General features: G+C 55.7%; 1 protein-coding gene across 1 annotated transcript; it reads left to right on the top strand.

Moving 5' to 3' along the window:
- The first annotated feature begins 2,461 nt into the window (after positions 1-2,461).
- Arhgef16 (Rho guanine nucleotide exchange factor 16) lies at positions 2,462-23,742 on the top strand. Its single transcript, XM_052178327.1, has 16 exons — positions 2,462-2,546; positions 9,468-9,578; positions 10,734-11,363; positions 13,827-13,872; positions 14,746-14,915; positions 16,197-16,253; positions 16,729-16,889; positions 18,966-19,118; positions 19,222-19,351; positions 19,779-19,853; positions 19,995-20,087; positions 20,526-20,677; positions 20,916-21,104; positions 21,621-21,694; positions 22,255-22,356; positions 23,192-23,742. Exons 3-16 carry the CDS (start codon positions 10,752-10,754, stop codon positions 23,329-23,331), a joined length of 2,154 nt encoding a protein of 717 aa, XP_052034287.1. The 5' UTR covers positions 2,462-2,546; positions 9,468-9,578; positions 10,734-10,751; the 3' UTR covers positions 23,332-23,742.
- The last annotated feature ends 1,040 nt before the right edge of the window (positions 23,743-24,782 follow it).

Below are 24,782 nucleotides of genomic sequence, written 5' to 3'. Positions count from 1 at the left end.
ATACACACACATACACACCCATACACACACACACACACACACACAGGATAGGGCTGATTTGATCACTACTAAGTCACTGATGGTCAACAGGTTTCTTCTTCACGTAGCTAGAATCAGGTGCCTACCATCTATATAAATACTGAACAAAAAACAAAACAAAACAAAAAGCTGGGCAGTGGTGGCACACGCCTTTAATCCTAGCACTTGGGAGGCAGAGGCAGGCAGATTTCTGAGTTCAAGGCCAGCCTGGTCTACAGAGTGAGTTCCAGGACAGCCAAGGCTACACAGAGAAACCCTGTCTCGGAAAAACAAACAAAACAAATACTGTTTTGGCCTGGGCCACAGGCCTCTCTACTGGCTGCCCAGCCAGGGTGGTGCTACTGATGGGCACTGACCAAAATCTATGAAGATGGAATCCACCTCTTCCAACCAGGAACCTGGGAGCAGAGCCCCCCTCTCGCCCCCCACAGGCTACATGCATGGCCCAGTCTCATCTGTAGGTATGGTTTCTGAGCAGGCTTTGACCCAGCGCCCTTCACAAGGGTTAAGAGAAATAAATGTAGCTCTCTGCCTTCCACCAGTTACAGGTCTTAGGGATAAATGATAGGACAAGGTAGGGAGCAGGAGTTAGATCCCTGGCAGACGACCGACCGACCGACAGACAGACAGACAGACAGACAGACAGGGATAGGCATAGAGAGAGAGAATTTCAGGCTTCTTCCTTGCCCTCCTGACCTGAGACAAAGCCCTGTCAGCTTGAGACAAAGGCATGCAAGGATTTTCCTAAAGAGGGAAAGGTGACCCCAATTCCAGCCTAGCAATACCCTTTAAAAAGCAATCATCTTCCAGGAGAAGGCTGGACTTTGGCATCTGAGTCCCTCAGCCCCAGTTTGTTTTGCAGGGAGGTCTTTCTCCATGTGTGCCTTACTATGTGCATTTCTGTCCCCCTGGTCTGTTTTGCAGGGGGTCTTTCTCTGTGCATGCCTTGCATTTCTGTCAGGCATGATACTGCATACCTTTAATTCCAGCTTTTTCAAGGCAGAAGCAGCCAGATCTCTATGAGTTTGAGCCAGCTTGGTATGCGTAATGATTCCAGATCAGCCTGGGCTACACAGTGAGACCCTGCCGCTAGATAAAAAGGGGAGTGGTGGGATTTCATCTGTTGATTCCGCTGAAGAGTCTTTTAACATTTTAGGAGTCAGACACTAAGGGGGCCTTGATGAGCCTACGCAAGGTGAGGATGGGCTTGGTAGATGCAATAACACACAATGGCCTCAAGAGGGCAGCAACGAGCCGTGTTTCCCAGGAACTGTCTAGCTGCGCACCAGCTGAGCCCAGGGAGTCCTGGAGCCCAGGTCTTAGTCCACAGGTCACTGACTGAGCTCCTTTCCTCCAGGGTGACTGACGCCCATTTGGGCCTATCCCTGTGGCCAGCTCGTGCCTTGCCCAGAAGATATGACACCAGAAAGAGCAGAGGCTGGCCCAACCAAACCACCCAGCTTCGGGGCTGAGGTCGGAGGCTGAGGGCACAGGAAAACCAGCGCCCAGGCAATAGTAGCTAGGTGGGAGTGCCAGGTCCGGGTCAGGCCCGTCCTGACCATCCTGCCTCCAAGAGGACCCCGCTGTGGGATGGGAGCTGGACACTCCCAGCCCCTGCCTCCTCTGCCCGACCCCACTCTGTGCTCTCTGTCCCCTGTCTCAGGCTAACACACACATACACACACACACACACACACACACACACGTTTCCTTGGCTGTTGTGCTCACTGTGCCCCTTACCTGTCCTACTCCTTGGTCTGAGCCACCCTTGGGAGCTCAGGTTTGATGGCCCTTTAGAGGGCAATGGTGCAGACCACATCCTTCCCCACACAGCCTGATCCTTAAAGCCTACATGGGGGTCGTGTTAACTCCTCATTCTCGAGGACACTACAGAGACTTGTTAACTGTTTTCCTGAGCTCAGGAGAACCATGGCCGGATCTGTGTGGCTAGCAGAATTTCCAGCCTTCCGGAGTTCTCAGTAAAATGGGGTGGTGGTGGATAGGCTATACCACGAAAGGTGTTCTGGGAGATCCCTGGCCAGGGCTGCCCCAAAGCAGCCAGCAGCAAAGAATGCAGAGGGTGGGGCTTCTTTCAACAAACAGGTTCCCGCAGGTCCGGGATTTCTCGGAAGGCTTCCTGGAGGAGGCGGCGGAGCTGGGAGAGAGGCGCAGGAAGGAAGCGGGCAGAGGAGCGGCAGGGAGAGTAGACAGTGCCCGAGGGCGGACTCCGGCCCGAACCACCAGACGGGTCACGTGAACGCAGGCGGACCCAGGTAGAGCGGTGACGCAGCCGGCGCGGCCAGGTGAGGCGGCGGCCGTGCAGCAGGTGCCCAGGCGTCCCGCCCTCCGGTCTTGCAGCCGCCAGCGGAGCCCACCTGGCCCGGCTCCGCCCGCCCGCTCACTCGCCGCGCAGGAAGTAGAGAGGGCGGGACCGGCCAGCCCCGGGACGCGGGGACCCAGCGGCACTACAGGCTACACGCGCCCGGCCCGGGCGGCCGCGCGCACAGGTGAGCCTGGGGACTGGAGAGTCAGCCGAGGGGAAGACCACCAGGGGCGCCCGGAGCACCTCTCCTCCACTCCCCTCTCCGCTCCAGCCCCTCCCGACCTCGGCGACAACGTCGCGCCCCACCCTCTCGCTGGGGTTGCAAGCCTGGGATCTGGAGCCTAGCTGCCCTGAGCCACAGTCCAAGGGACACTTTGCAGCGGACCTGGTTAGACACCAGGACGCAGAGACTCCTGGGAAGTCCCGGGGGGTGTGGGGGCGTGGAAGTGACTCTTCCGGGAGCTAGAAAGACGATCTGTTTAGACAGGCTCCAAGAATGAGTGGCCTGACCCCCTCGTGCCCTTTCCCACCATGGTGGCTTTGGTGTCTAGTCCTCTAGCCAGGCTCCGCAGTGCCTTCCAGTGGGAGAGGGCTGCCCCGGAAAGCAGTGGGTGCCTCTTACAGACCGGACGGTGGTGGGCACCTGTCCCCAACCCCCTACCTTGATCCCCATATCTGTAAATCAGGAGCAGAGATCTATTTTGAGGCTGAATGAGAAAGATGAACCTGGGCATGGGCCTGGTCCCAGGGGCCGGGATCTGAGTTGGTAACCGCCAAGATGAGATCTTAGTGGCCTCCAGATCACGCCTGGAGCCCAGACAGGAGCTGGTAACTCCTAAGTAGGTGCTTGGGTGTGATTGTCACTTGAGTGACCAGCTGCAGGGTCCCAGGTACCGCGCAGGGCCATTTGTGACTGTGTGCCTGTATGCCCTGATAACACTTGCTTCCTACCCAGGCGTGTGGGCACCGGGCTTGAAAGTTGCTGTTTGTGGATTCAGGCAAGCCCCGGGCCTCGGGCCTGGGGCCTCCGTTTATCCATCAGAGTTCATTGATTGACAGTGCTGCTGCTGTGTTCCCTTCTGGGGACAGACGCTTCCCTCTGCCCATGCCCCAGAGATAAGCCTTGGACCATGAGCTCACAGCACGGACTGGCAGAGGGAAGGGTCTCAGGGCTTCTTTGAAAAAGTAAAGACTTGCCGGGCAGTGGTGGCACACGCCTTTAATACCTGCACTCGGGAGGCAGAGGAAGGCGGGTTTCTGAGTTCGAGGCCAGCCTGGTCTACAGAGTGAGTTCCAGGACAGTCAAGGCTATACAGAGAAACCCTTGTCTCGAAAAACCAGAACAAAAAGAAAAAGTAACGACTCAGTCAGAGAACAAGGTGGAGAGAGCTAAGTAGAGGCTTCCTGCCACTCCCTTCTCCAAGTACTAAAGTCAGAACCCCCTGGTTTGTTCGTTTTAAAAGATGTATGTATGTATGTATGTATGTATGTATGTATGTAATGTATGTATGTACACCACAGGTGTGCCTGGTGCCCATGGAAGTCATAAGAGGTCATTGGATTCCCCTGGGTTTATGATGAGTTACAGACAGCTATGAGCCAGCATGTGGGTTCTGGGAATTGAACCTGGGTCCTCTTGAGAACAGCAAGTGCTCTTTTCTGTTGAGCCATCTCTCCAGCCCAGTAGCAAGAAACTTGTTAGTGTTAGAGTTACTCTAGGAGGTTGTCTCCAGTGTGACACCTCCCACAGGGCGGTCACTCTTCACCCCCTTGTAAGGAAGCTGAAGTAAAGTGGCTTGTCTCTGCAGACAGACAGGCAGACAGGCCGGTGTACTCCACGGAAGATGGTGGCTGTGTTTCTGTTTGACCACCTGGTCTGGAGGTTTGGTTTGGTTTTGGTTTTGGTTTCCAGATCCAGCCTGCCACCACCTGAGCTCACACGCTCTCCGCTCTCCCTGAGTCCTGCTCAGGTGACTTCCGCAGGTAGCATCCTGAGTCCAGAATCCTGTCATCTGCATCCAGTTCCTGGTTTGAGGACAACATCTAGGTCAAGCTAGGGCCCCAGAGCTTGGCTCCTCCCCTTGTGCTCTCACTGGCTGGGGCTTGACCCAGGCAGGTCGCTTTCCCTCTGTCCAGGCTTCTCCTCCCTGAGAGAAGTTTGGGGAGGGGCTGAAGTCTTAGCAGGCTAGAGGGTATCTTCTGTGGGGCCTGTTTTTCAGCTGGTGAACCGGGCAGTGGAGGCCTGGCCCCAGGTTCCCATCGGGTCAGGACTCTAGCTGCCCTCAACCTATATGCTTCTTTAGGGAAACCTGCCTGCACTTGGTCTGCTTGGGTTTATAGAACGTGATGGAAGTGATGGGTGAGTGTCTCGGGCTGAGAGGGGATGCACCAGGTCAGTGAAGTGTGGCTTGCTGTGGTCAGGTTTTCCCCACCTCAGCTCTGGGAGCGTTTGTTCCAGTCGGCTGTTATAGGCTGCTTTGTGCTCTGGGGCTCCTGGCATCCTGGCCTCAGGCCTCAGAAAGCCGGTGGTGTGATCAACAATGTCTTCAGATGTTACAAGTTGTCTCCAAGTGGGCAAAACTGCTCTCAGATGAGATCCTCTGAGCTCAGCTCCAGCCCTGGGCCCCTGCAACACACACCTGACAAATGGAGCTAGCTGGTGTGCGTAACAAGCAAAATGCAACTCCAAGCTCCCAGCTCAGCCAGGTAGGATCACACAAATACAAGGCCACCATTGTGGGTTGGCTGAGGCAGATCCCGCCAGGTAGAGATGGCCCAGCCTCAGAGCTGGTGATGGAAGGCCTCCAGCAGGACTTAAAATCTCAGATTCAGGGTGGTTTGGGTTCCTATGACCAGCTGTAACCAGCTGCAACAGGCTCAAGCTACGAGGAAATCAGGCCTAGAGGACTAGAAGGCAGCATAGGTTCCCACTAGATTTGTGGGAAGCTGATAGGTCTGGGGGGGGGCGGGGGGAGAGGACCAGGTGCAGAGAGACCCAGCCATTCAGGACCACACCCACAGTGGTCCCAAGATGTCTGTCAAGTTCTCACTGGCTCTAATGGTATTCTGCCCCATGGTTCTGTGACCCGTGTGACCCAGGATTTGTTCCCACAGAGGGTTATTTGGTGTGGCAAAGAGAACATGGACTGTAGGGTCTAAGGCCTCAATCATGGGGCCATTTCCAGCCCACCCTGAGTGGAAGCCACTAGGAGTCACCTTCACGGTGGCATGTGGGTCTGCGGGGTGGCTCTGACCCAGTTTCTGCTCATTTTAATCAGAACATCTGGGCAAGTTGGTTCTCACAGAGCACCAGAGCCTCTTCAGTGAGACACAAGGCGGGCCCAGGACAGAGGACGTACCAGCATCCGTTTGGGAATTGAGCCCTGGGGGGTTTGTGGGGGTACTTGGAAGAAATTGTCCCTGTGTCCCGAAAGCTCAGTTTTAGGGAGAGAGTGGCCAGGCGCCCAGTTAGAGCTCCTGCGGAAGGTGTCTTTGGAGGTTCTTCCACGCCTCCTATCCTGTGAGCCTGGGGTGCCTAGGATACAGAGAAGACATATCTGTGGCCCACAAGGAGCCTGCAAGGCCTTATGTCTGGCTATTGGTGGATGGCCATGGCCGCTATTTCCCTGGAGGCCACTAGGAGAATCTGAGGCCCCTGTGTGCCAGTGTCTTAGTGAACCAAGAGCGAGAAGCCAGCCAGTCTGGAGGAAAGGCTACCCCCGTGGAGACCTGGCTGGAGCAAGGAGTCTACAACGACCCCCAGGACAGAGCCTGTATTCTCGGGTCCCTGGGCCTCCCATAGCAGCAGAAGCCAAAGCAGCTTTTTGAAAGTTTCATGCCTGAGAGGCCAAGGGAAGACAAGACAGGGAGTGGCCGGCTGCAGCCAACGGAAGGAAACAAGCTAAAAGAGCGATTTCTTGCCCTCTAGGTTAATAGGAGATGTTGCATTTGTGAAACAAGAAGAGGATGCTAGGACTAAAGATTAGTGAGGGGTGCGAGGGAGCGAGAAAGGTGGACGGGAGAAGTGGGAAACTAGGGACAGCGATTAGTCTGTGTTCCAGAAAGAAAGGACCATGCAAGGAATTACCTATTTAAAAAAAAAAAAAAATAGCCAGGCCCAGTGCGCAGGCCTGGAATCTCAGGCACTCGGGTGGTTCAAGCAGAGATTCAGACGCTGCCTGGGCTGCAGAGTGAATCCAAGACCAAGCTGGACAACCTAGTGAGACCCTGTCTCTAACAAACCAAAATTACATCATCATGAGGTGAGGGCCTGGGGATATATATAGCTCAGTGGTGAGGCGGTCTTCTGGCATGGGCAGGGTCCCAAGGTTGTCTCCGAATGGGGGTGAAGTGAGGGAAGGAAATTATCCAGGAAATAATATTAAACCACATGCAGACATGGGCATAAGAAAAAAATGGGGACAAGCTGGCGGACCGGTCTACCTGGCACCCTAGTCAGTCAGTGGATATAGGACATATTTAAGGTCTGGGCTAGGGTAGGGAGGAGGACAGGTCTCTGTCTGAGGAAGGGAAGTCTGGAGGGTACTGAGGGGCCTTAACAGCAGCAAGAAGGGAAGAGGATGCTTCTAGAATCCAGAGGGAAGTTTCCCCCCTTCCCAGCCAACAGTCCTGGGAGGAGGGGAGAGCACACCTTTACTCCCAGCACTCAGGAGGGAGAGGTGGGCGGATCTCTGAGTTCGAGGCCAGCCTAGTCTATATGTAGAATCCAGACAGCCAAGGGATACACAGTGAGACCTAATCTCAAAAGTCAAAAACAAACAAATAAACAAAAATCTGGGTCTGGGCAGTGGTGCACGCCTTTAATCCTGGCACTTGGGAGGCAGAGTCGGGCGATCTCTGAGTTTGAGGCCAGCCTGATCTACAGAGTAAGTTCCAGGACAGCCAGGGCTACACAGAGAAACCCCGTGGGGGGCAGGGGGGGGATCTGGGGCTAGAGAGATGGCTCAGTTAAGCTGTAAAGATCACTCGTTCTTACAAAGGACCTGGGTTTGGTTCCCGACACAGATACGGTGGCTTACAATCATCTTTAACTCCAGTTTCAGCTGATCTTACCCCCTTCTGACCTTTGCAAGGCACTGAGCATGCATGCAAACATACCTAAAATAAGTAAATATTTTTAAAAGTGTGTAAAGGCATTAACAATCTGCCCCCAGTTCCTTCCCGAGCCGAAACCTGGGGTTTGTTTTAGAGGATAGCCCTGGTGGCCAGGGGATAGTCAGAGCCAAGCCTAAGGAACACCCCAACCCCCACCCTCAGCTACCCTGAGTGCCTGGGAAGACCCTGAGGTATCTCCTGCACAGAGGAGCCAGACTTTTAAGGAGCATGGAGCTGTAAAACTGGATGGCTGGGAGCGGAAATTAACTAGAGAGCTGGCTATAGAAGGCGTAGAATGATTAAGAAGCAGGTCGGCCTCAGGAACGCCCCCTGAGCCTGGAGCTGTGCTATGTATGGCTCTGCAGCCCAGCCCCCTCCAGACAGCCGCGATCGGAAGCTGCCTGGAGACAGGGCAGCTTCAGGATGTGTCCAGCAGGCATTGCAGTGCTATTTGACAGGACAGGTACCCGAAGTCGCCAGCCCTGCTCTCTGGGGTCCCAGGCAGGCTGTTTGCCAGGTCTGTGGGTGTGGTGCCAGCCTGGGAACAAAAGCCACTCCCAGGAACGGTTCACCCGCAGGTTCCCTGTGGGCACCTTTTGGCCCTGGAATGGACTTTACCCTCTGCCGGGCGAGGCCACCGCCTGCCAGGGGCCATGCTGTCCTGCAAGTCTGAGCTCAGCAATGATGGATGTTTGGTGGTAGGAGAGGAGGCAGTGTAACGATACTGGGCCCTTCCGTGTGGTTTGTTCCTTCTGATGGAAATGATCCCTGTGTAAACAGACCTGTTCGTTCTAGGCAGTCAGAAGGCAACTAAACGAACCTCGGTAAACCAGACAAATTAATAAGGGCGTGGGGCCCCACACCACACATGTGTGACAGATGCCAGCTCCCGTGGGAGGTGGTGCGACTGCGACTGCTATCTTCCTCAGCAGGATTTGGAATGTCCTTAGGAATGCACCCTCCCTTGGAGCACTAGGCCCCAGCCCGCCCCTCCCTGGGGCCAGCTAGGCTCAGCTGCACTCAACTTCTTGGGATAATTTCAGCCAAGAGCTAAATGCTAGAAGAACCCAGGGCTTCCGGGGGTGTGCTGGGACATGACCAGCTTCCTGGTGTTGGAAGTGTGGCTCACTATGAGCAGCATGGCCAGCCCTGCCCTGTCCCCTTCGAGGAGAGACAGCTGGGCAGTCTTGGCACCTTTCTGGGGTCTGGAAGGATGGAGCTATGGTGGTCTGAGCTTCCTAAAGGCCAGAGAGTCACCAGTTCCTGCAGCCCTGAACCCATCCAAATAGCTCTGGCCCCCACCCCAACTCAGGTAACCCTAAGGGTAGCCATCCCTCCCCATCCAGTTCAGTCCGTCTGTCAGTCGGGGCAGGTAGGTACCACACCCTGAGACACACTGATCCTGGGACAGTGCAGTGCGCAGGGGAAATCACAAGGGGTTGGTGTGAGCCTAGAGCCTCACCCCTGATGTAGGCAAGTAATGCAGGTTCATTTAACCGAGACTTTTTCTTACCAACTGGGACTCCGGGTTGTTGGGCTTTGATGAGATGGTCCCACTGTGTACATGGCCAAGGCTGGCCTCACACTCAAGAGCCTCCTGCCCCAGCCTCTTCAGCACTGAGGTTTAATGGGGCATCTTCAGGGCCCTCTTAAGCTCAACCTAGACAGAGTTCTGAGCATATAAAAGCCTTCCTCTATGTTGACTCCTTTGTTTTTAGAAAATAAAAATAATAAAGGGAACTTTTTTCAAAAGGAAGTTTCCTCCTGGAAACTTTACATTAGGGTCCTATAGAGTCTCTTGAGCGCTGGTCTGTCTTATCAGTGTAGTGTGATAGCCAGGGATGCTATTTGGTTCAGAAAAGCCTTGGCTGCTGCTCTATGACCCCTCACAGCCTATCAGGGATGTTTTAATGGACTCTGTAGGTCATTTAGGAAGATATTAGGATATCCTCAGGTGAGGACATTGTCCTTAACTGAGCCCATTTTGCAGATTTGAAGATTGAAACCAAGAAGTGGTGTCTTTAATCATTGAGGACACCAGGTGTCCAGGCCCCCAACAGGACAGCTCCTAACAAGTGTGAGGACCCTCCCAGTCACAGAGGTAAGTGGTAGCGCTGTGGACAGTTGACCTTTAGCAGATTGGTCAGTGTTGATGACTGGTCCCCACACGGGGTGTCTCTTCCAGACCAGCCTTTACGTTGGTTCCTGCAGTGTCCAGGCCACAGCCCTGTTCACTTCAGTCTCTGGGTCACAGGCCAGTGGGATTCCCTGCCCAGGAGGGACACTTCTTCCTCCAACTTAGCCAAAGCCAGCCTTAGACTGTGTTGTACCGAGGAAACAGACAATGCTAGTGCTCAAGGAGATAGAACATTCTGGAAACCACTGCTCAGGGCCGCCTGCTATTGATGGACCACGCTGGCAGACCAGGGGCAAGTCAATGCTGAGGGTAAAAGAGTCAGAGATGGGCCTCAGGCACATGAGCTGCTGGGATGGACGGGTGGAGTGGCTGTCGCCAGGCAGTGAGCCCCCTCGACCATGACTCAGGCTGAAATCCCCCTACTGTCTCACCTGCACTGTGACCCAGGACTCACCCTGGGACTCCCAAGACTGGGATTGGGACCAAGGTGACCAAGACCCCCCAACTTCAGAAAGTACAAGCGTGTATTGGAGAGCGCTGTGAGAAGAGGCTTGATGGCCGGCCTTGGCACTGTGGAAACTGCCTGGGGAGGAGAAGGGGAAGCAGCCAGGCTTCTCTTAGATCCTGGCTCTGCTGCTCTGATGCGGACAGCCACTGAGCAGGAAGGCCACGGTCAGGTGGAGTGTCCTCTCTTTCTCTTTTCCATCCTGCTTGCTCTTCCTCGTGTTCTCAGGGTCAGGCGTCCCCTTAGCAAGAATGCAGAGCCAGGTGGGGCCACGGTCACATCCATAGCATCTGCTACAGTCTCAGGAAGCCATAATTGTCTCCATGAAAATCATATACAAAAGGCCCACGCATCAATAAGGGGCTGAGTCAGGTCCTGGTCTATGTAGCTTCTGGGCCCAGCCACGGATCTCTGCTTATTTGCACCCTGCCCGGGGCTTAGTAGTTGTGCCGGAGAAATCAGGGTGGTCCCTTGGGCTCATTCCAGCCACACCCCTTCCCACCAGGCCCTTCATCTCAGAGAAGAGGCACTGTGTGAGGATCAGGCTTGGGCCCAGGGAGGCTGCGTGCAGAAGGCCCCTCTGAGCCTTTCACCTCTTGCTTGCCTCTCTCTAGGCCTCCGCTGTCACCAGCATGACCCAGAGGCATTCTGACAGCTCTCTGGATGAGAAACTACTGGAGTATCGCTTCCATGCAGAGCTCCGCCTCGATGCCAACGGGAACCCTGTTCCCGGACTCCCCATGGTCCGGAGCTCCCTTAAAGCCAGAGCCAACGCTGCCTTTGAGCCAGATGCCGATGCCTCAGAACCCCTACCACCATCGCCTCCACCTCCAACACTGATGCCGCCTGGAGATGTGGAGCCTCAGCCCATCATCCTCAGCACACAGAGCCCCGCGGCCCTCAAGATGGGCACGCAGCAGCTCATCCCCAAGAGTTTGGCCGTGGCCAGCAAGCCCAAGACCAAGTCCCCAGCCCGCCACCAGAGCTTTGGGGCAGCTGTGCTCAGCAAGGAGGCTGCGAGGCGGAATCCTCAGCTCTTCTCAGCCCCCACCTTCTCTCAGGATGACATGGACATAGACATGGTCACTACCGGGAACCTGAAGCGCAACCTGAGGAACCAGTCCTACAGGGCAGCCATGAAGGGCCTGGGGCCACCCAGTAGCAAGGGGGACTCTGTCCAGCTGGGCCCCAAGCTCCAGGCCCTCGCCGAGGAGCCTCCTGCCCGGTGCCCAGCCAAAAATAAGGTAGGGGCCTGTCCTGACAGCAGGGTGGGCAGTGTGCCTAGGGGCTCCGGGGTGGTCCTGCATCTCTCACATTTGGCATTGCGGATGGCTGCTGTTACTGAGCCTTGCTGGGTACAGGCTCCTGGCCCCCTTGGTTTAATTGAATCCATTCGATTCTCGTTGTTGTGGCTGGAGGAGGTTGAGTCAGGCCCTTGGGAGTCGTCCATCCCTACTTCCATCCAGAGTGGACAGTAGAAGGAACTGGCCATTCTTGAGCCCAAGCATGGAGCCAGCCTGTTTGCTGACACTTGGCAAGGCCAGGCTCAGGCAGCCAGTGGGATAAGGAGGGTCGGTAGGTAGCGCTCACCACCTGTCCCCTGCCCTGCTCCTTCTCCGCCTGCCCCAGGTGGGCAGAGCTTATCTCCCAGCTATGGTGTAGGCCCAGCTGTTCAGAACAGAATGGGGTCCTCTGTCTCTGGGACTCCAGGTATCTGCTACAGACAGCCACTGGGCAGGAAGTCCATGGTCAGACAGTGGCCTTTCCTTTCCCCCCCATGCTACTCATTGGGTTCAAATGGGAGAATCTCTGTTTAACAACTATTCGAGGCAGTTGCTTCCCAGGATACAGAGCTAGGGGGCTTCTGGGCATATCTGCCAGATGCTTCCCTCTGACTCGCTCAGGGGCACCCCAGGCACAGGGCTCAGTCAGCTTCCATGAAGGGCCTAAGATGGGCCTTTGTGGCTTTTTGGCCCCCTAACAGATTCCTAACACTTCTGAGTCTTAGTTTCCCCATATATAAGTGAAGATGACCGCCATCCAGCTATAGCATACTCCAAAGATGAGTACATGCCCTCTGTCACTTAGAGCTGCACTGGGCATCATGGGAAGAGTGTGCTTAGAACTGCACACAGCATCATGGGAAGTCCATAGGAGGAACATGCTTAAAGCTACATGCAGCATCATGGGAATAGCATGCTTAGAGCTGCACACAGCATCATAGAAGAACATTCTTAGAGCTGCATGCAGCACCATGGGAAGACCATGCTTAGAGCTGTATGCAGAATCATGGGAAGATCATGCTTAGAGCTGCACACAGCATCATAGGTAGAGCATGCTTAGAGCTGCATGCAGAATCATGGGAAGAGCATGCTAAGAGCTGTCTGCAGAAACATGGGAAGAACATGCTTAGAGCTGCATGCAGCACCATGGGAAGACCATGCTTAGAGCTGTATGCAGCATCATGGTATGGAAAAAGCATGCTTACCTGGGCGTCAGAATGATAGCTACCAGCGTACTGCATGGTCACCACAAGCTTCTGTGAACGCCAATAATGACTACGGCAAGGCCTCTGTCTACAGTGCCAGCTGCTGTCCTTCATCACAGATCCTGTGCCACATCTACCTGAGATGCCTTGTTCTCAGGAGCGAGATCACTGCCTCTTAGAACCAGGCCCGCCAAGGTCTCATCCGTGGCTCAGCTCAGTAGTGAGTCCCTCTTCAGCACCCACCCCTGAGTGCCAGTTGCTCGCCCCATGCTGGTATGCCAACCTGTGGCTGCCCCTGTGCCAACAGGGCACTGTGAGTGTGTTGAGGGATGGCAGGTAACCGTGCAAGAGGCACAAGGATGAGAGAGCTCCTCATGGTCTCAGGGCCAGGAGAGCTTAGGTAGAGACTGGGGAAGGATTTGAAATGGAGGAGATGAGGATGCTGGGGGTGGGTGAAAAGGAGCGAAGCCAGGCTCAGCTGGGAGTATCACACACAGACACAACACACAGAGAGACACGGCACACACAAACACACACACACACACACACACAACACACATAGACATGTATACACAGAGACACACAGAGACACACACAACACACAGAGAGACACGGCACACACACAACACACATAGACATATATACACAGAGACACACAGATACACAGACACAACACACAGAGAGACACAGGCACACACACACACACATGTAAAGGGAGTTTTCAGGCCCCAACTGGTTCTAAGGAACCAGAAGCAACTTTCTTTCCTGGAACCAGTATGCCTGTAAAAACCTAGTGTTCCATCCAAGAGTGGGAATTCCCCAGAGCTCAGTCCTTTCAATCCCCTGCCTCAGTTTCCAGAGCCCCCAACCAGTACCAGGACCAGACTTGAACCAGCAGAAGTCTCCAGACCCCTGCTCCATTCCCACCACGCCCCAATCGTTCAAGTAACTCCTCTTAACTGGATTGACACCCCCACCCCACCCCACCCCCTGTGCAGCCTTCCTGTAGCAGGCCCCTGCTCTGAGCCCCAAGTCTTTCCTTTCTTGGAAAGAGAAATGAGCATCTAACATTTAACAAGCATCCTCTTGAGTCAGCAAAGCCCCCTCCCCTCCCATTGGGCAATCTCTTACAATCTCTGGGCTGCTATAGCAACAGAAAGGAAGCTGACCCACACCTCCCTCTCTACTGACCGCTGAGGTTTCTGTTTCTTGTCCGCAGAAAACTCTGGGGCGGAAACGCGCACAGAAGGGCTCATTCAAAGATGGTAAGTGGTTTCCCCGGGGAAGCCGAGGGCTGAGCATGTCCAGGAAGAGCCAGCCGGGGGGACCACGTGGGTCTGAGAAGATGAGGTCAGGCTGGGCAGGACACTGAACACAAACCCCAGTTGTTGATGTGACTGTTGCAGCTAGTAGAATTCCCTCCAGTCCCCAAGGACAAGACAGACCAGCTCCCCACTATCTTAAGTAACCAATGAGACCAGGTTCATCATAGACATCAGGCCTCCAGAGAAGCAGACATTCATCTCTAGTCTTGGCATGGAATATCTCCAGTCCAAAGAGAGCATCCTGGGTACTGCAGCTTGTGAGAAAGTAATAGCCTGGGTTGTTGTGTCTACCTGGTCCCACCGAGGCTGTGAGGCTTGGAAGCTAAGAGGTTCCAAGACACGGTGATTCCAACAAGAATGTCCCTCCCTCCTGGCCATGTTAGCTCCAAGTCCCTGCAAAACCTCTGGGAAACTCGCTGTGCAGAGCAGTAGCACTGTTCCAGTCTCTGCTGGTAGCAGCTGCACATGCTCAGAGGTGCCCTTGACTGGGCTGGCCCATGCCAGACTAGGCCGGTGGTATTGTTGGCTTTGGGTGGCAACCAGCAAGCTCAGGCCCCACCTGAGTACCCCAGCCTTCCTCCCTCAGACCAGGCACGGCTGGCCGCCCACAGCTCTGGTTGGTCCGCTTGGCCTGACCCGCGTACAGTGCCACATTCTACACTAGGCTGCTACACTCTTCCAGGCTGGCCTCATACCAGTGCAGGACCCTGGGCCACAGCGGAGCCTGCATGTTTTTGAGAGCTTTATGGGGCCCCTGGGAGGGCCACACCACCCCCAAACCCCCCTGCAGACAGGTGGCTCTTCTCTCCCCAGACCCCCGGCTGTACCAGGAGATCCGAGAGCGGGGTCTGAACACCAGTCACGAGTCTGATGATGACATACTTGATGAGTCCTCCAGCCCAGAGGGAACTCGGAGAGCAGACACCACTATCGTGGTCAAAAGCTATCGGCCTGCGCAGCTCACCTGGAGCCAGCTCCCAGAGGTAAGGAGTCTCATACCCACCCTGAACACACAGGAGGACCCACGGCCTTCCTTTCCCCAACTTGTAGTAGCCTAGGCCCTTACAAACAGATTCTAGAGCCACGGAGATGAACAGTTTGCCTCGTGGGGCAGTGCCTTCTGTCTATGTAGCAGGAGGCCCTGCTAAGTCTGACCCAAAAGGAGCTCCTTTCCTAGACCCTCAACTAGGGCAGAAAAAGGATCACAGAGAAACAGAGACACAAGGAGAGCAGCCTCTCCACTCTCCCCATTATTTCTCACATCTAAAAGTTGGGTCCTGGCAAGCTTTGAGGGCTCAGTCAAAAGCAGGGTCAGGATGGTAGGCCTGGCACACAGGGGCTACAGCATGAGGGACGAGTGACTGGCTGCTGTTAGAGGCACTCGACCCCTGTCCTCTGCAGTCTGTGGGTGTGGCAGGCAAAGGGATGACAGACCCAGCTCTTCCTTCATCTCAATACAGTGGGACTTTTTGTTTGCTTGCTTGCCATGGGGTTGAGGGAACCCCCTTGAAAACGGGACCCCAGCCAGGGAGGCTGCACAGCAGGGCAGGCTCTGTGCCTCACAAGTGGATGTGTCCAGGGGTATACATTTATTATCCTGCCAGATGCTAGGAACTGGGGAGAAGAGGGAGGTGATTCCCCGACCTGGGATGGGGCCCAGCACACTGTACCCTGTAACATTGCCCAATATTTAGAGCCTGGTCTACCCAAGTTTGGAAAGCTTCAGGGAGCCCACGCACTGCTGACAGCGCCTCTCCCCAGCTGTGGGTAGGAGAGCACAAATGAATCCAGCTCTCCATCCTGCAGAGTCCAGGCAGGCGTTGTGGTGGTCCAGGCTGCCCTGACATGCTCTATAGCCATAGGTGTGGAGGAGTCACTCTATGGCAGCCTGGGACCACTGGCCCCAAGGGATAAAGAGTACAAGTGATAACAGTCTGTACCTCCCCTGACAAGGCTCTGACTCAGCTGCCCAGGCGGAGTCTGACTCACTCACTGTTCCTCTGGACTCCCATCTGCCTGACCTGACCCTAGGGCTCTATGGACTGGAGTAGCATTGTCCCGCGGGATTTCCATGGGGAGGAAGAGAAGCTGAGGAGACGCAGCTGAAGCACTCCGGTGGTGGCAGTGCCTCTGCCTGGGCTCCTCCTTTCCTCTCCAGGATGCTCTGTCTTCCTGGCCGAGGGGAGGATAGATGGCGGTGGGACCCATCCATTCATCTGTAGCACCTGTGATGCATATAGCTCATTGGCCCATGTTATCCTCAGGTGCTGGAGTCAGGTGTCCTGGACACGCTGTCAACGGAAGAACGGAAGAGGCAAGAGGTAAGACCACCAGGTGGAGTGTGCTGAGCAGGCCACAGCCTGAGATGTCCCTAGACACGGAATGGGCCACACAGTGCCCTGGGAATTAGAAACAAGAGTGGTACCCTCCCTCACCTACCATGCTGGCTCCCTCGTGGGCCAAGTTCAACGATGGCTGGGGACTGACCCGCTTCAGTGCCTCGTAAGTCCTCAAGCAGCATCAGGGGAGGACCAGAGTCCTGGCCAGGGATGAGGGACGTGGCTCAGTGGTAGAAGGTTTGCCCAGCACGTGTTCAGCCCTGTGTTCACTCTTCCCCAGAAAGCAAAGTCCCAGCCACCCCCACACAGCTGGTGAGCCAGAGAACACAGGGGTATGGGCCTGTAGCCTATGCAGCCATCATGACAGCCCTCGGAAGGAGCCCCACGCCCCCCCACCCCCGGTATTCCCTCCCTCCCAGAGCACATCCGTCACTCTGAGCATTGCCTTCTCGTGCAGGCCATCTTCGAGATCCTCACGTCCGAGTTCTCATATCTGCACAGCCTGAGCATCCTGGTGTCTGAGTTCCTGCAGTCCCAGGAGCTGAGGGCCACTATGACCCAGACGGAACACCACCACCTCTTCTCCAACATCCTGGATGTGATGTCTGCCAGTAAGAGGTGAGCCCCCTTGTCCTTCCACACTCAGGTACCCTGGGGTCTCCAAAGTTGCCACTTTACCCCTGCCTCCAAGGGGTCATCTCTGTAGGGATATCAGTAAGCTGCGGTGCGCCCTGGGTTGCACCCATGGTGGGAAGCTTGGGGTCACTGTGGTGGTGGGCTAGACACTCTGGAGAGGGAGAACACTTCTCTGTGTATAACTATACTACCACTGGGTATCTCACCTGAGCCTGGGCAGCAGGAGTGCCCACAGTATCCTCACCCAGCCAGGTTGCAGCCTCGAGTTGCAGCCCCAGGTCATGTTCTCCCCAGCAGTGTCTGGTGGCCAGACTGGGCTCTAGTTCCAGGGCCTAGAATCAGAGGGCCAGGCATGCAGCTGCAGGCTGAGGAGGGTGTGTCGGTCTTGTGTGTGTGTGCAAGTGCTTCTGTAAATGCGTGCATGAGTGCTTTGTACATGTGCATGCATGTGCATTGATCATTGCACACTACCAATGTTTCTCTCACCCCAGCACTGGGCATAGTGTCTTCTTATATGTGTTTGCACACACTTATGTACATATGGCCTTGCTGCTGCTGCCGCCACACAGGAGACCCCAGGCCTCCCAGTTCCTCTAGACTTGGCTTCGCTGTTTGTCCAGTGAGGCTGGTGCCTGGGCCTCAGTGGGGTCAGAAAGAGTGGGTCACAGGGTGCTAGCTCACAGGCTGGGCCCTGTGGACAGGCTGCTGGCTCCTGCATGTCAGGGTCAGCCTGGCCCTTGCTGCGACCACTCAGCCTGCTGCTCTGGTGGGTGCCCTCTCTCTCCCTCAGGAAGTTTCAGAGAGATCTAAGTAGGGAATGGGACTGTCATATCCCTGGAGACCGAGGCTTCCTGTAAGAGATTCAGCGGCTGGCTGTGGGAACTACCCACTCATTGACTCGTTGGAGGGGAAGTGTCCCGGGAAGTGGGTGACCCTCATGCAGATTCCTGCCCCCTGATGTGGTCCCTTGATGCTGTGCAGCCTCTGATTGCTCGGCATGGCCACTGATGTCTCGGGATGCGACTCTTTAGTCTCCTCCCTAGCCATTCACAGTGGTCTTCTCTGAGATTTAGTGCTATTTTAGGCCAGTAGCAGGAGACTGACCCTTCTAGAGCTTTCCAGAAAACCCTAGGGATTATGAATTTCAGCTGAGTGGCCTAGCCTGCCAATTTGTACTTGGTGGGCCTGTGTCCAGACAGCCTCAACTTCTGTACATCTACAGAGCCATGTGCCTCTGAGCCTCCTTACTAGTTAGACAGCTTCCCAAGGGCCACTGGCTCTCAGAGTGCACTTGCTTATAGGAAAAGAGGTCCCTGTAGATGGGGGTCTGTCAGGTCCTAAGGGTCCATACCCACATCCAAGCCTGGGAAGGGTCTTCTCAGACAGATGGAGTTCCCCCAGCTTCCTGAGCCAGGGCCTAGAGAGGTGGGCATGAGGTGGGCATGGCTCAGGATCAGCCACTGACCCCACACGGCAGGCAGCCAAGACCCAGAGAACCCTGGGCCAACCTCTGATGTCATGTGCTCACCTGTTACTACCCCGCTTGGCTCATTGGAGTTGGGACAGCAGTTTCTCCAGGACCTCTGCCAAGAGCCCGGGCCTCCCAGCTCATTCCCGTATGCGCCGGGCTCCACGCACGTGGGCAGTTTGTGAAACCTTGCAGGGAGCTTGGCTGGCAGAATCCCCTTTGTTTCAAGGCCCATCCCTAGAGAGAGGTGGCTCTCCCTGGGTCCCTTAGAACCCAGTGCTTGCATCATAGGATCTCTGTCCTTGAGCTCCCACCCAGGGATAGGCATGGAGGTGGGTGTTACAAAGGCAGTGTGAAGAGCTGATCTGTCGCAGGGTCCCCTGAGGGCCATGGGACAGCCCTCGGCAGGGAAATGTAGCCCAGCCTACACAAGGTTCTTCCTGGCCCACCGGGCACCTGCTATGTACTGCCTCCAAGTGCAGTCTGTGTGGACTTCTTTTGTCTCTATACCGTGTCTATGTGGGCGTGTGTTCACACCTGCCCAAACCGAGCCTTCGCTTCCCCACCCACGCCTCACTTTGATGCCGCAGGTTCTTTGAGGCCCTGGAGCAGCGGCACAAAGCTCAGGTGTGTGTGGAGGACATCAGCGACATCTTGGAGGCCTATGCTGAGCGCCACTTCCACCCTTATGTCGCCTACTGCTCCAATGAGATCTACCAGCAGCGCACCCTGCAGAAGCTGTCGTGAGTGGGGCCTCGCATCCCCAGCCTACCCCACCCAGGGCCTGCCTGCCCACCCTCCCAACCTCTTTCCAAAGTCAGAGTGACTCAGTGCCCCCCATTGCAGGAACAGCAATGCAGCCTTCCGGGAAGTTCTGAGGGAGATCGAGAAACAGCCCGCGTGCGGGGGCCTGCCCATGATCTCTTTCCTGATTCTCCCCATGCAGAGGGTGACCCGGCTGCCACTGCTGACAGATGTGAGCATCACTGGGGAGGCTTGGGTGTTGCTATGGGAACCCACCTGGAGCCCCCCCCACACACACACCTGCCTCTCTGACCTCTTTCCTCACACTCACAGATCTGTAATTGGGTAATTACAACACACATAAGGCGGTGTGATTAGTCTTGCTCACTTTGCGGTTACTAACGTGATCCTGTAGCCTGCAGACACACACTTGGGCATGTGCACACACACCCTCAGTCCTGCAGAAATAATGCTTGCAGTATGTGTGGTACCAGATCTCCTTGCCTGGCTTGGCCCCAGAGGTTTAGAGGCCATCTGTGGGCTGTAGACATGTGGGTGGGCCCCAACAGGACCCTCTCCCACACTTCCAGATTCTGCCCCACGCAGGGCCTCCTGGGAGGGTCCCGGGTGGGGTGCTTCCCATCCACTCTCTCCTGCAGACACTCTGCCTGAAGTCACAAGGCCATCCTGAACGGTATAAAGCAGCCAGCCGCGCCCTGAAGGCCATCAGCAAGGTGAGGCAGCTTCTCTGATGGGAGAGACCCTGGGTGGGGCGCAGGTTTGTGATGCTGAGAGGAAAGGGGGACTAGATCCAACCAAGCCAGTGCCATCGGAGACTGTGGTTGGCTCAATCCGTGTTCAACTCAACCCCGCAGCTGGTGAAGCAGTGTAACGAGGGGGCCCACAAGATGGAGCAGACAGAACAGATATACACACTGCACATGCAGCTGGACTTCGGTAAGGTCAAGGTAGGTACCGTGCCGACCCCACACCCTACTCTGCAGTCCATATCTTAGAGCAAGAGGTCTGGGCCGGGGGTCGCATGGTGGTGGTGGGGAGAAGGGGGGGGGATCTGCCTGGCAGGGGATAGGGTTTGGGGGAGGGGCAGCTAAGGCTGTTGATCTTCTTGGGCCTTGGACTCCACGTTGGAAAGGAAGCCCTTGAGCCTCCCTGGATGACCCAAAGCTGTTCCCACCCCCAGCTCAGACAGAACATTCCATAAATGCCCAGAAAAATCAGACCCGGCCACGCCTGTCATGTATAGGTAGATCATAGTACCTGTGGAACAACTTGGTGGCCATTCCTTCAGGTTCAGTCCTGACAGGGGCAGCAAGCCCAATTCAGGGAGATGGGAGACTCCCTCCTGCAGCACCTCACCTCGCGTGTCCCACCCCGTTCATCCCCAGTCCCTTCCGCTCATCTCCGCCTCTCGCTGGCTGCTGAAACGCGGGGAGCTCTTCCTCCTGGAGGAATCCAGTATCTTTAGGAAAATTGCCAGCCGACCCACATGCTACCTGTTCCTGTTCAACGATGTCCTGGTCGTCACCAAGAAGAAAAGGTGGGCAGGTGTCAGGCTAGAGAGCGGCTGGGAGTGAGGTGGGATGGGGAGCGGCCCTGAACCCCTCCGACCTTCAAATGCTACACCTCAGTTGATCTGGGGTGGCTCTGCTCTCCACATCTGGGGTTTCCCTCCTTGGCCACTGAAGCCCCTGCAAGTCCCGTCTTGTAGTAGGAGCACTTTGTGGTCCGCTGACCCTGGCAGGAAAGGCCCTGATGAGTCTCCTGTGTCCCCACAGTGAGGAAAGCTACCTGGTACAAGACTATGCACAGCTAGACCACGTGCAGGTCCGGAAGCTGGAACCGTCGGAGCCCTCGCTGCCAGGAGGCAGCAGCCGCAGCTCCTCCGTGCCCTACCCGTTCCAAGTGAACCTGCTGCACAACAGCGAGGGCCGCCAGGAGCAGATACTGCTGTCGTCTGACTCTGCGTAAGACGTGGGACCCCACTGGAGGGGAGTGCCTGCCTGCATGCCTGCATGTGTGCCTGCATGTGTGCGTGCATGCGTGCGAGCACGAGTTGGAGCCCCGCGAGGATGGGATGGGCTGAGTTCTTTTCTGAGAGCTTACTAGTCAAGCCAGGCAGGGCCATAAGCAAAACGCAACAAAGAAATGAATGACTGCACTGTCCTGTAACCGGAGAGGAAGCTTTCAGCAGCAAAGGGGACGAGTGTGCATGTGATCGATGGGCCTACGGTTGTCAGGTGGCACCTAGGTCAAAACCCCAAGGGAGGGAGGGAATGAGGTGGCAAACACAGAGGACAGGCAAAGGCCCCGAGGCAGCAGCATCCCGCCATCAGGCACTGACACTGATGCCAGGGGCTGAAGCGCAGCAAGTCACAGCAGGTCAGAATAGTCAGTGATCATAGAACAGGTACTAGAGCCACATGGGCTCACAGAACCCCAAAAGGAAGGAGGGCCTCAACTATCTACTCTGTGGCCTCCAGGAGTGACCGCGCCCGGTGGATCACAGCACTCACCTACAAAGAGAGACAGGGGCAGGGCATCACCAACAAAGGTGGTGAGTGTGGGTTACGGCCCTGGGGTTGGGCTGGGCTGGACCTCAGGCCACACCACAGCGTTGCCAGGGCGACTCACTTGGCTGCTGGACCTTGGTCTGCTGTACACACTTGTGACTGCACAAGTAGCCCAAGTTAACCTTATTAGCTGTCCTTAGGAGGCCTGAGGTCCAAAGAACAGAACAAGGCTGGACCATCAAAATGTCACCTCTGGCCCTGGATGCTCTCTTTATCTGTGGGTGCCAGGTGTCTAGCCTTGTACCCCTGGAAGGACAGTCTTTATCCAGGGGAAGCTGTCCATCTTGTGCTAGGACAGCTGGTGCCATGTGTCTGTAGGAGGACTACTGCGGGAGGGAGGACTGCTGCGGGAGGGAGGACTGCTGTGGGAGGGAGGACTGCTGTGGGAAGCAGGACTGTTGCGGGAGGCAGGACTGCTGCGGGAGGGAGGACTGCTGTGGGAGGGAGGACTACTGCGGGAGTGAGGACTACTGCGGGAGGGAGGACTATTGCCCTCCCAGGGCAACAGAGCACTCCTGACCTAGCTCTCTCCATTTCCCCCCAGAACTGCCCCAGGTGGAGGTCACCAAGGCATACTTTGCCAAGCAAGCCGATGAGATCACACTGCAACAGGCTGACGTTGTCCTGGTCCTGCAGGAAGAGGACGGTGAGTGTGGGTCGGGCCACCCCTGAGTGGGTATCAGCCAGGCACGGCTGAAGAGTGTAATTATGGGCTGCAGCCACCAGCACACACTTGGCCTGCCTCATACTCCCTAAGAACTCCCTCAGAGGTGGGAGCCGGGAGCTGGCTCGGTTGGGATAAGGACCTAATAGGGGTATAGTGGCACACGCTTGTGGTATCCCATTGCCAGAGAAGCAAAGACGTGCAAATCATAAGGTCCCCTTGACCAACCAGTCTAGCTTCATTGGCAAGCTCCAAGGTGACGAAAGATGGTCTCAAAAGACAGCACCCGAGGAACTGACATTATGACATGGGTGCACATGTTTGTGAAGCCACATGCATACTTCACACACACATACTTCACACATACCTACCACACTCCGTTTCTGCAAAGGGAGGACAACTATAAGTACTGGAATCATGAGATTAAAATGAGTTCATTGCCGGGAGATGGTAGCGCACGCCTGTAATCCCAGCACTCTGGGAGGCAGAGGCAGACGGATTTCTGAGTTCAAGGCCAGCCTGGTCTACAGAGTGAGTTCCAGGACAGCCAGGGCTATACAGAGAAACCCTGTCTTGAGAAACCAAAAAAAAAAAAAAAAAGAGTTCATCACTCTGGGCCCTAAGTGAGGCAAATGGGTGCCACGCCCCAAGTCGTGCAGTCCCCAAGCCCCTCAGAAGCCTGTGTGACCTTGAGCAAGGCCCCTTGGCTCTCAAGTCAGGAAGGGCCGTCAGCTCCAACAGCCACCCATGCCCTAGAACCCTCAAGAGCAGAGAAGGAGATGAGAGGGCTCCCTCTCATCTGCCTGTCTGTATTCAGGATGGCTACATGGCGAGAGGCTTCGGGACGGAGAGACAGGCTGGTTTCCAGAGAGCTTTGCTCGCTCCATCACCAGCCGCGTGGCCGTGGAAGGGAACGTGCGCAGGATGGAGCGGCTGCGGGTGGAGACGGACGTGTAGCCGAATGGCTCAAAAGCCAAGCCATGGTGGCAGACACAGCTTCAGTCCTCCAACCAGCAAGTGGTCCTGCCTGCCCCCAAGGAGTGGGAGGAGCTTGTCGCAGCTCCAATCCATCCCCAGGGCTCATGTCTGAGTGCAGAACACTGAACGTCTATAGATTCCGATTGCTTAGACATCTTTGAGACAAGCTCCAGGGACTCACGTTCTAGAAGGAGCCTAGCCTGGCCTCTCACTGGACACCTGAGCTACACGGCGATGCAGGACTGCTGCCTTCACTGAAGACACCATAGGGCCCCCTCCCAGCTGCACCCCTCCATCCCAGGTGGGACCAAAAGGGCTGGTGTTCTGAGAGGACGATGCTGGTGGCAGGTGACCTGAGGTGCCAGCAGGGATATTGTCATTACAGATCTAAATGGCATTAAAGTATTTCTTTAAAATTTTGTTTTACATGTGAGCCACCCGTCTCAGGGAAATCCATGGCATATAACAGGTGTGTGGAGACTGGCCTCATGTCCGTCCTTAGTTCTGGCACAAGGCCCTCTCGTGTGGTCAGGGATGGTAACAGCTGCCCCTTGCATGTTCGACCTGGCCACAGGGTTCTGAGACCTGGGACACAACAGGGACACTCTGGTGTGGTGATCTTAGGCCCTGTATACCTCCCGGCCAGAAAGGCCCCCTCTGAGCTGGCTGGGGCTGGACCACGTGTGAACACGGTTGGTCTGGTTTGGTTGCTCAGGTCTCTCCAACAGTCCCTTCAGTCTGGTGCTGAAACTTGTGTCTTTCTCCGCTTGGCTGGCACTAGATCAGGATGGGGCACCTAACATGTACTATAGAATCTGCCTCCCTTCCCACAGGGCTTGACCTTACTACAGAAGTGACAGATACAGTTGAGTCTCCCCTAGGTGCACAGCACAGAAGGTGATACCCCTCAGGCCTGGGGAGGGGCTGTGCATCCGAACGGCCAGCCCCTACCCATGGCCCAAGGCAGCCAGAAGGACCAAGCCCAGGCTCAACCTGACATCAGTCCCCAGCAGAACAAGTGCTCACCCACTTACGTAAGTAGCTGCTTTGAAAGGAGAACCAGGCCAGAATTCAGTAAGTAGGCATGGCTGTGTAGTACCTCCTTCAGCCTGAAAGGGATAAACATCTCATCTTCCTCACCCCGGTGCCCTGCTTTCTCGGAGTCTCTCTCTCCCCCTCCATCTCCCCCGACCCCTGTGTGTGTGTGTGTATGTGTGTGTGTGTGTGTAGGGAAGCACACCGGTGGCTGGGAGTGGTGCGTAAGCTGATAGGTACCTATGGCAGACGCTTAGGCTCCTTGGTATAAATCCACTTCCTGTGGCCTCTGCTTGTATCTTCTACTGCTCCCCCGAGGAACAGGTCTAAGAGAACCAGCAGGCTGTCACCAAGCACACTCAGTAGCTAGGGCTAAGAGGACCGGAAGCCTGAGG

Source organism: Apodemus sylvaticus, chromosome 3, assembly GCF_947179515.1.
Source record: "Apodemus sylvaticus chromosome 3, mApoSyl1.1, whole genome shotgun sequence".
NCBI classification, from domain to species: Eukaryota; Metazoa; Chordata; class Mammalia; order Rodentia; family Muridae; genus Apodemus; species Apodemus sylvaticus.
This window is presented reverse-complemented; position numbering and strand designations above follow the sequence as displayed.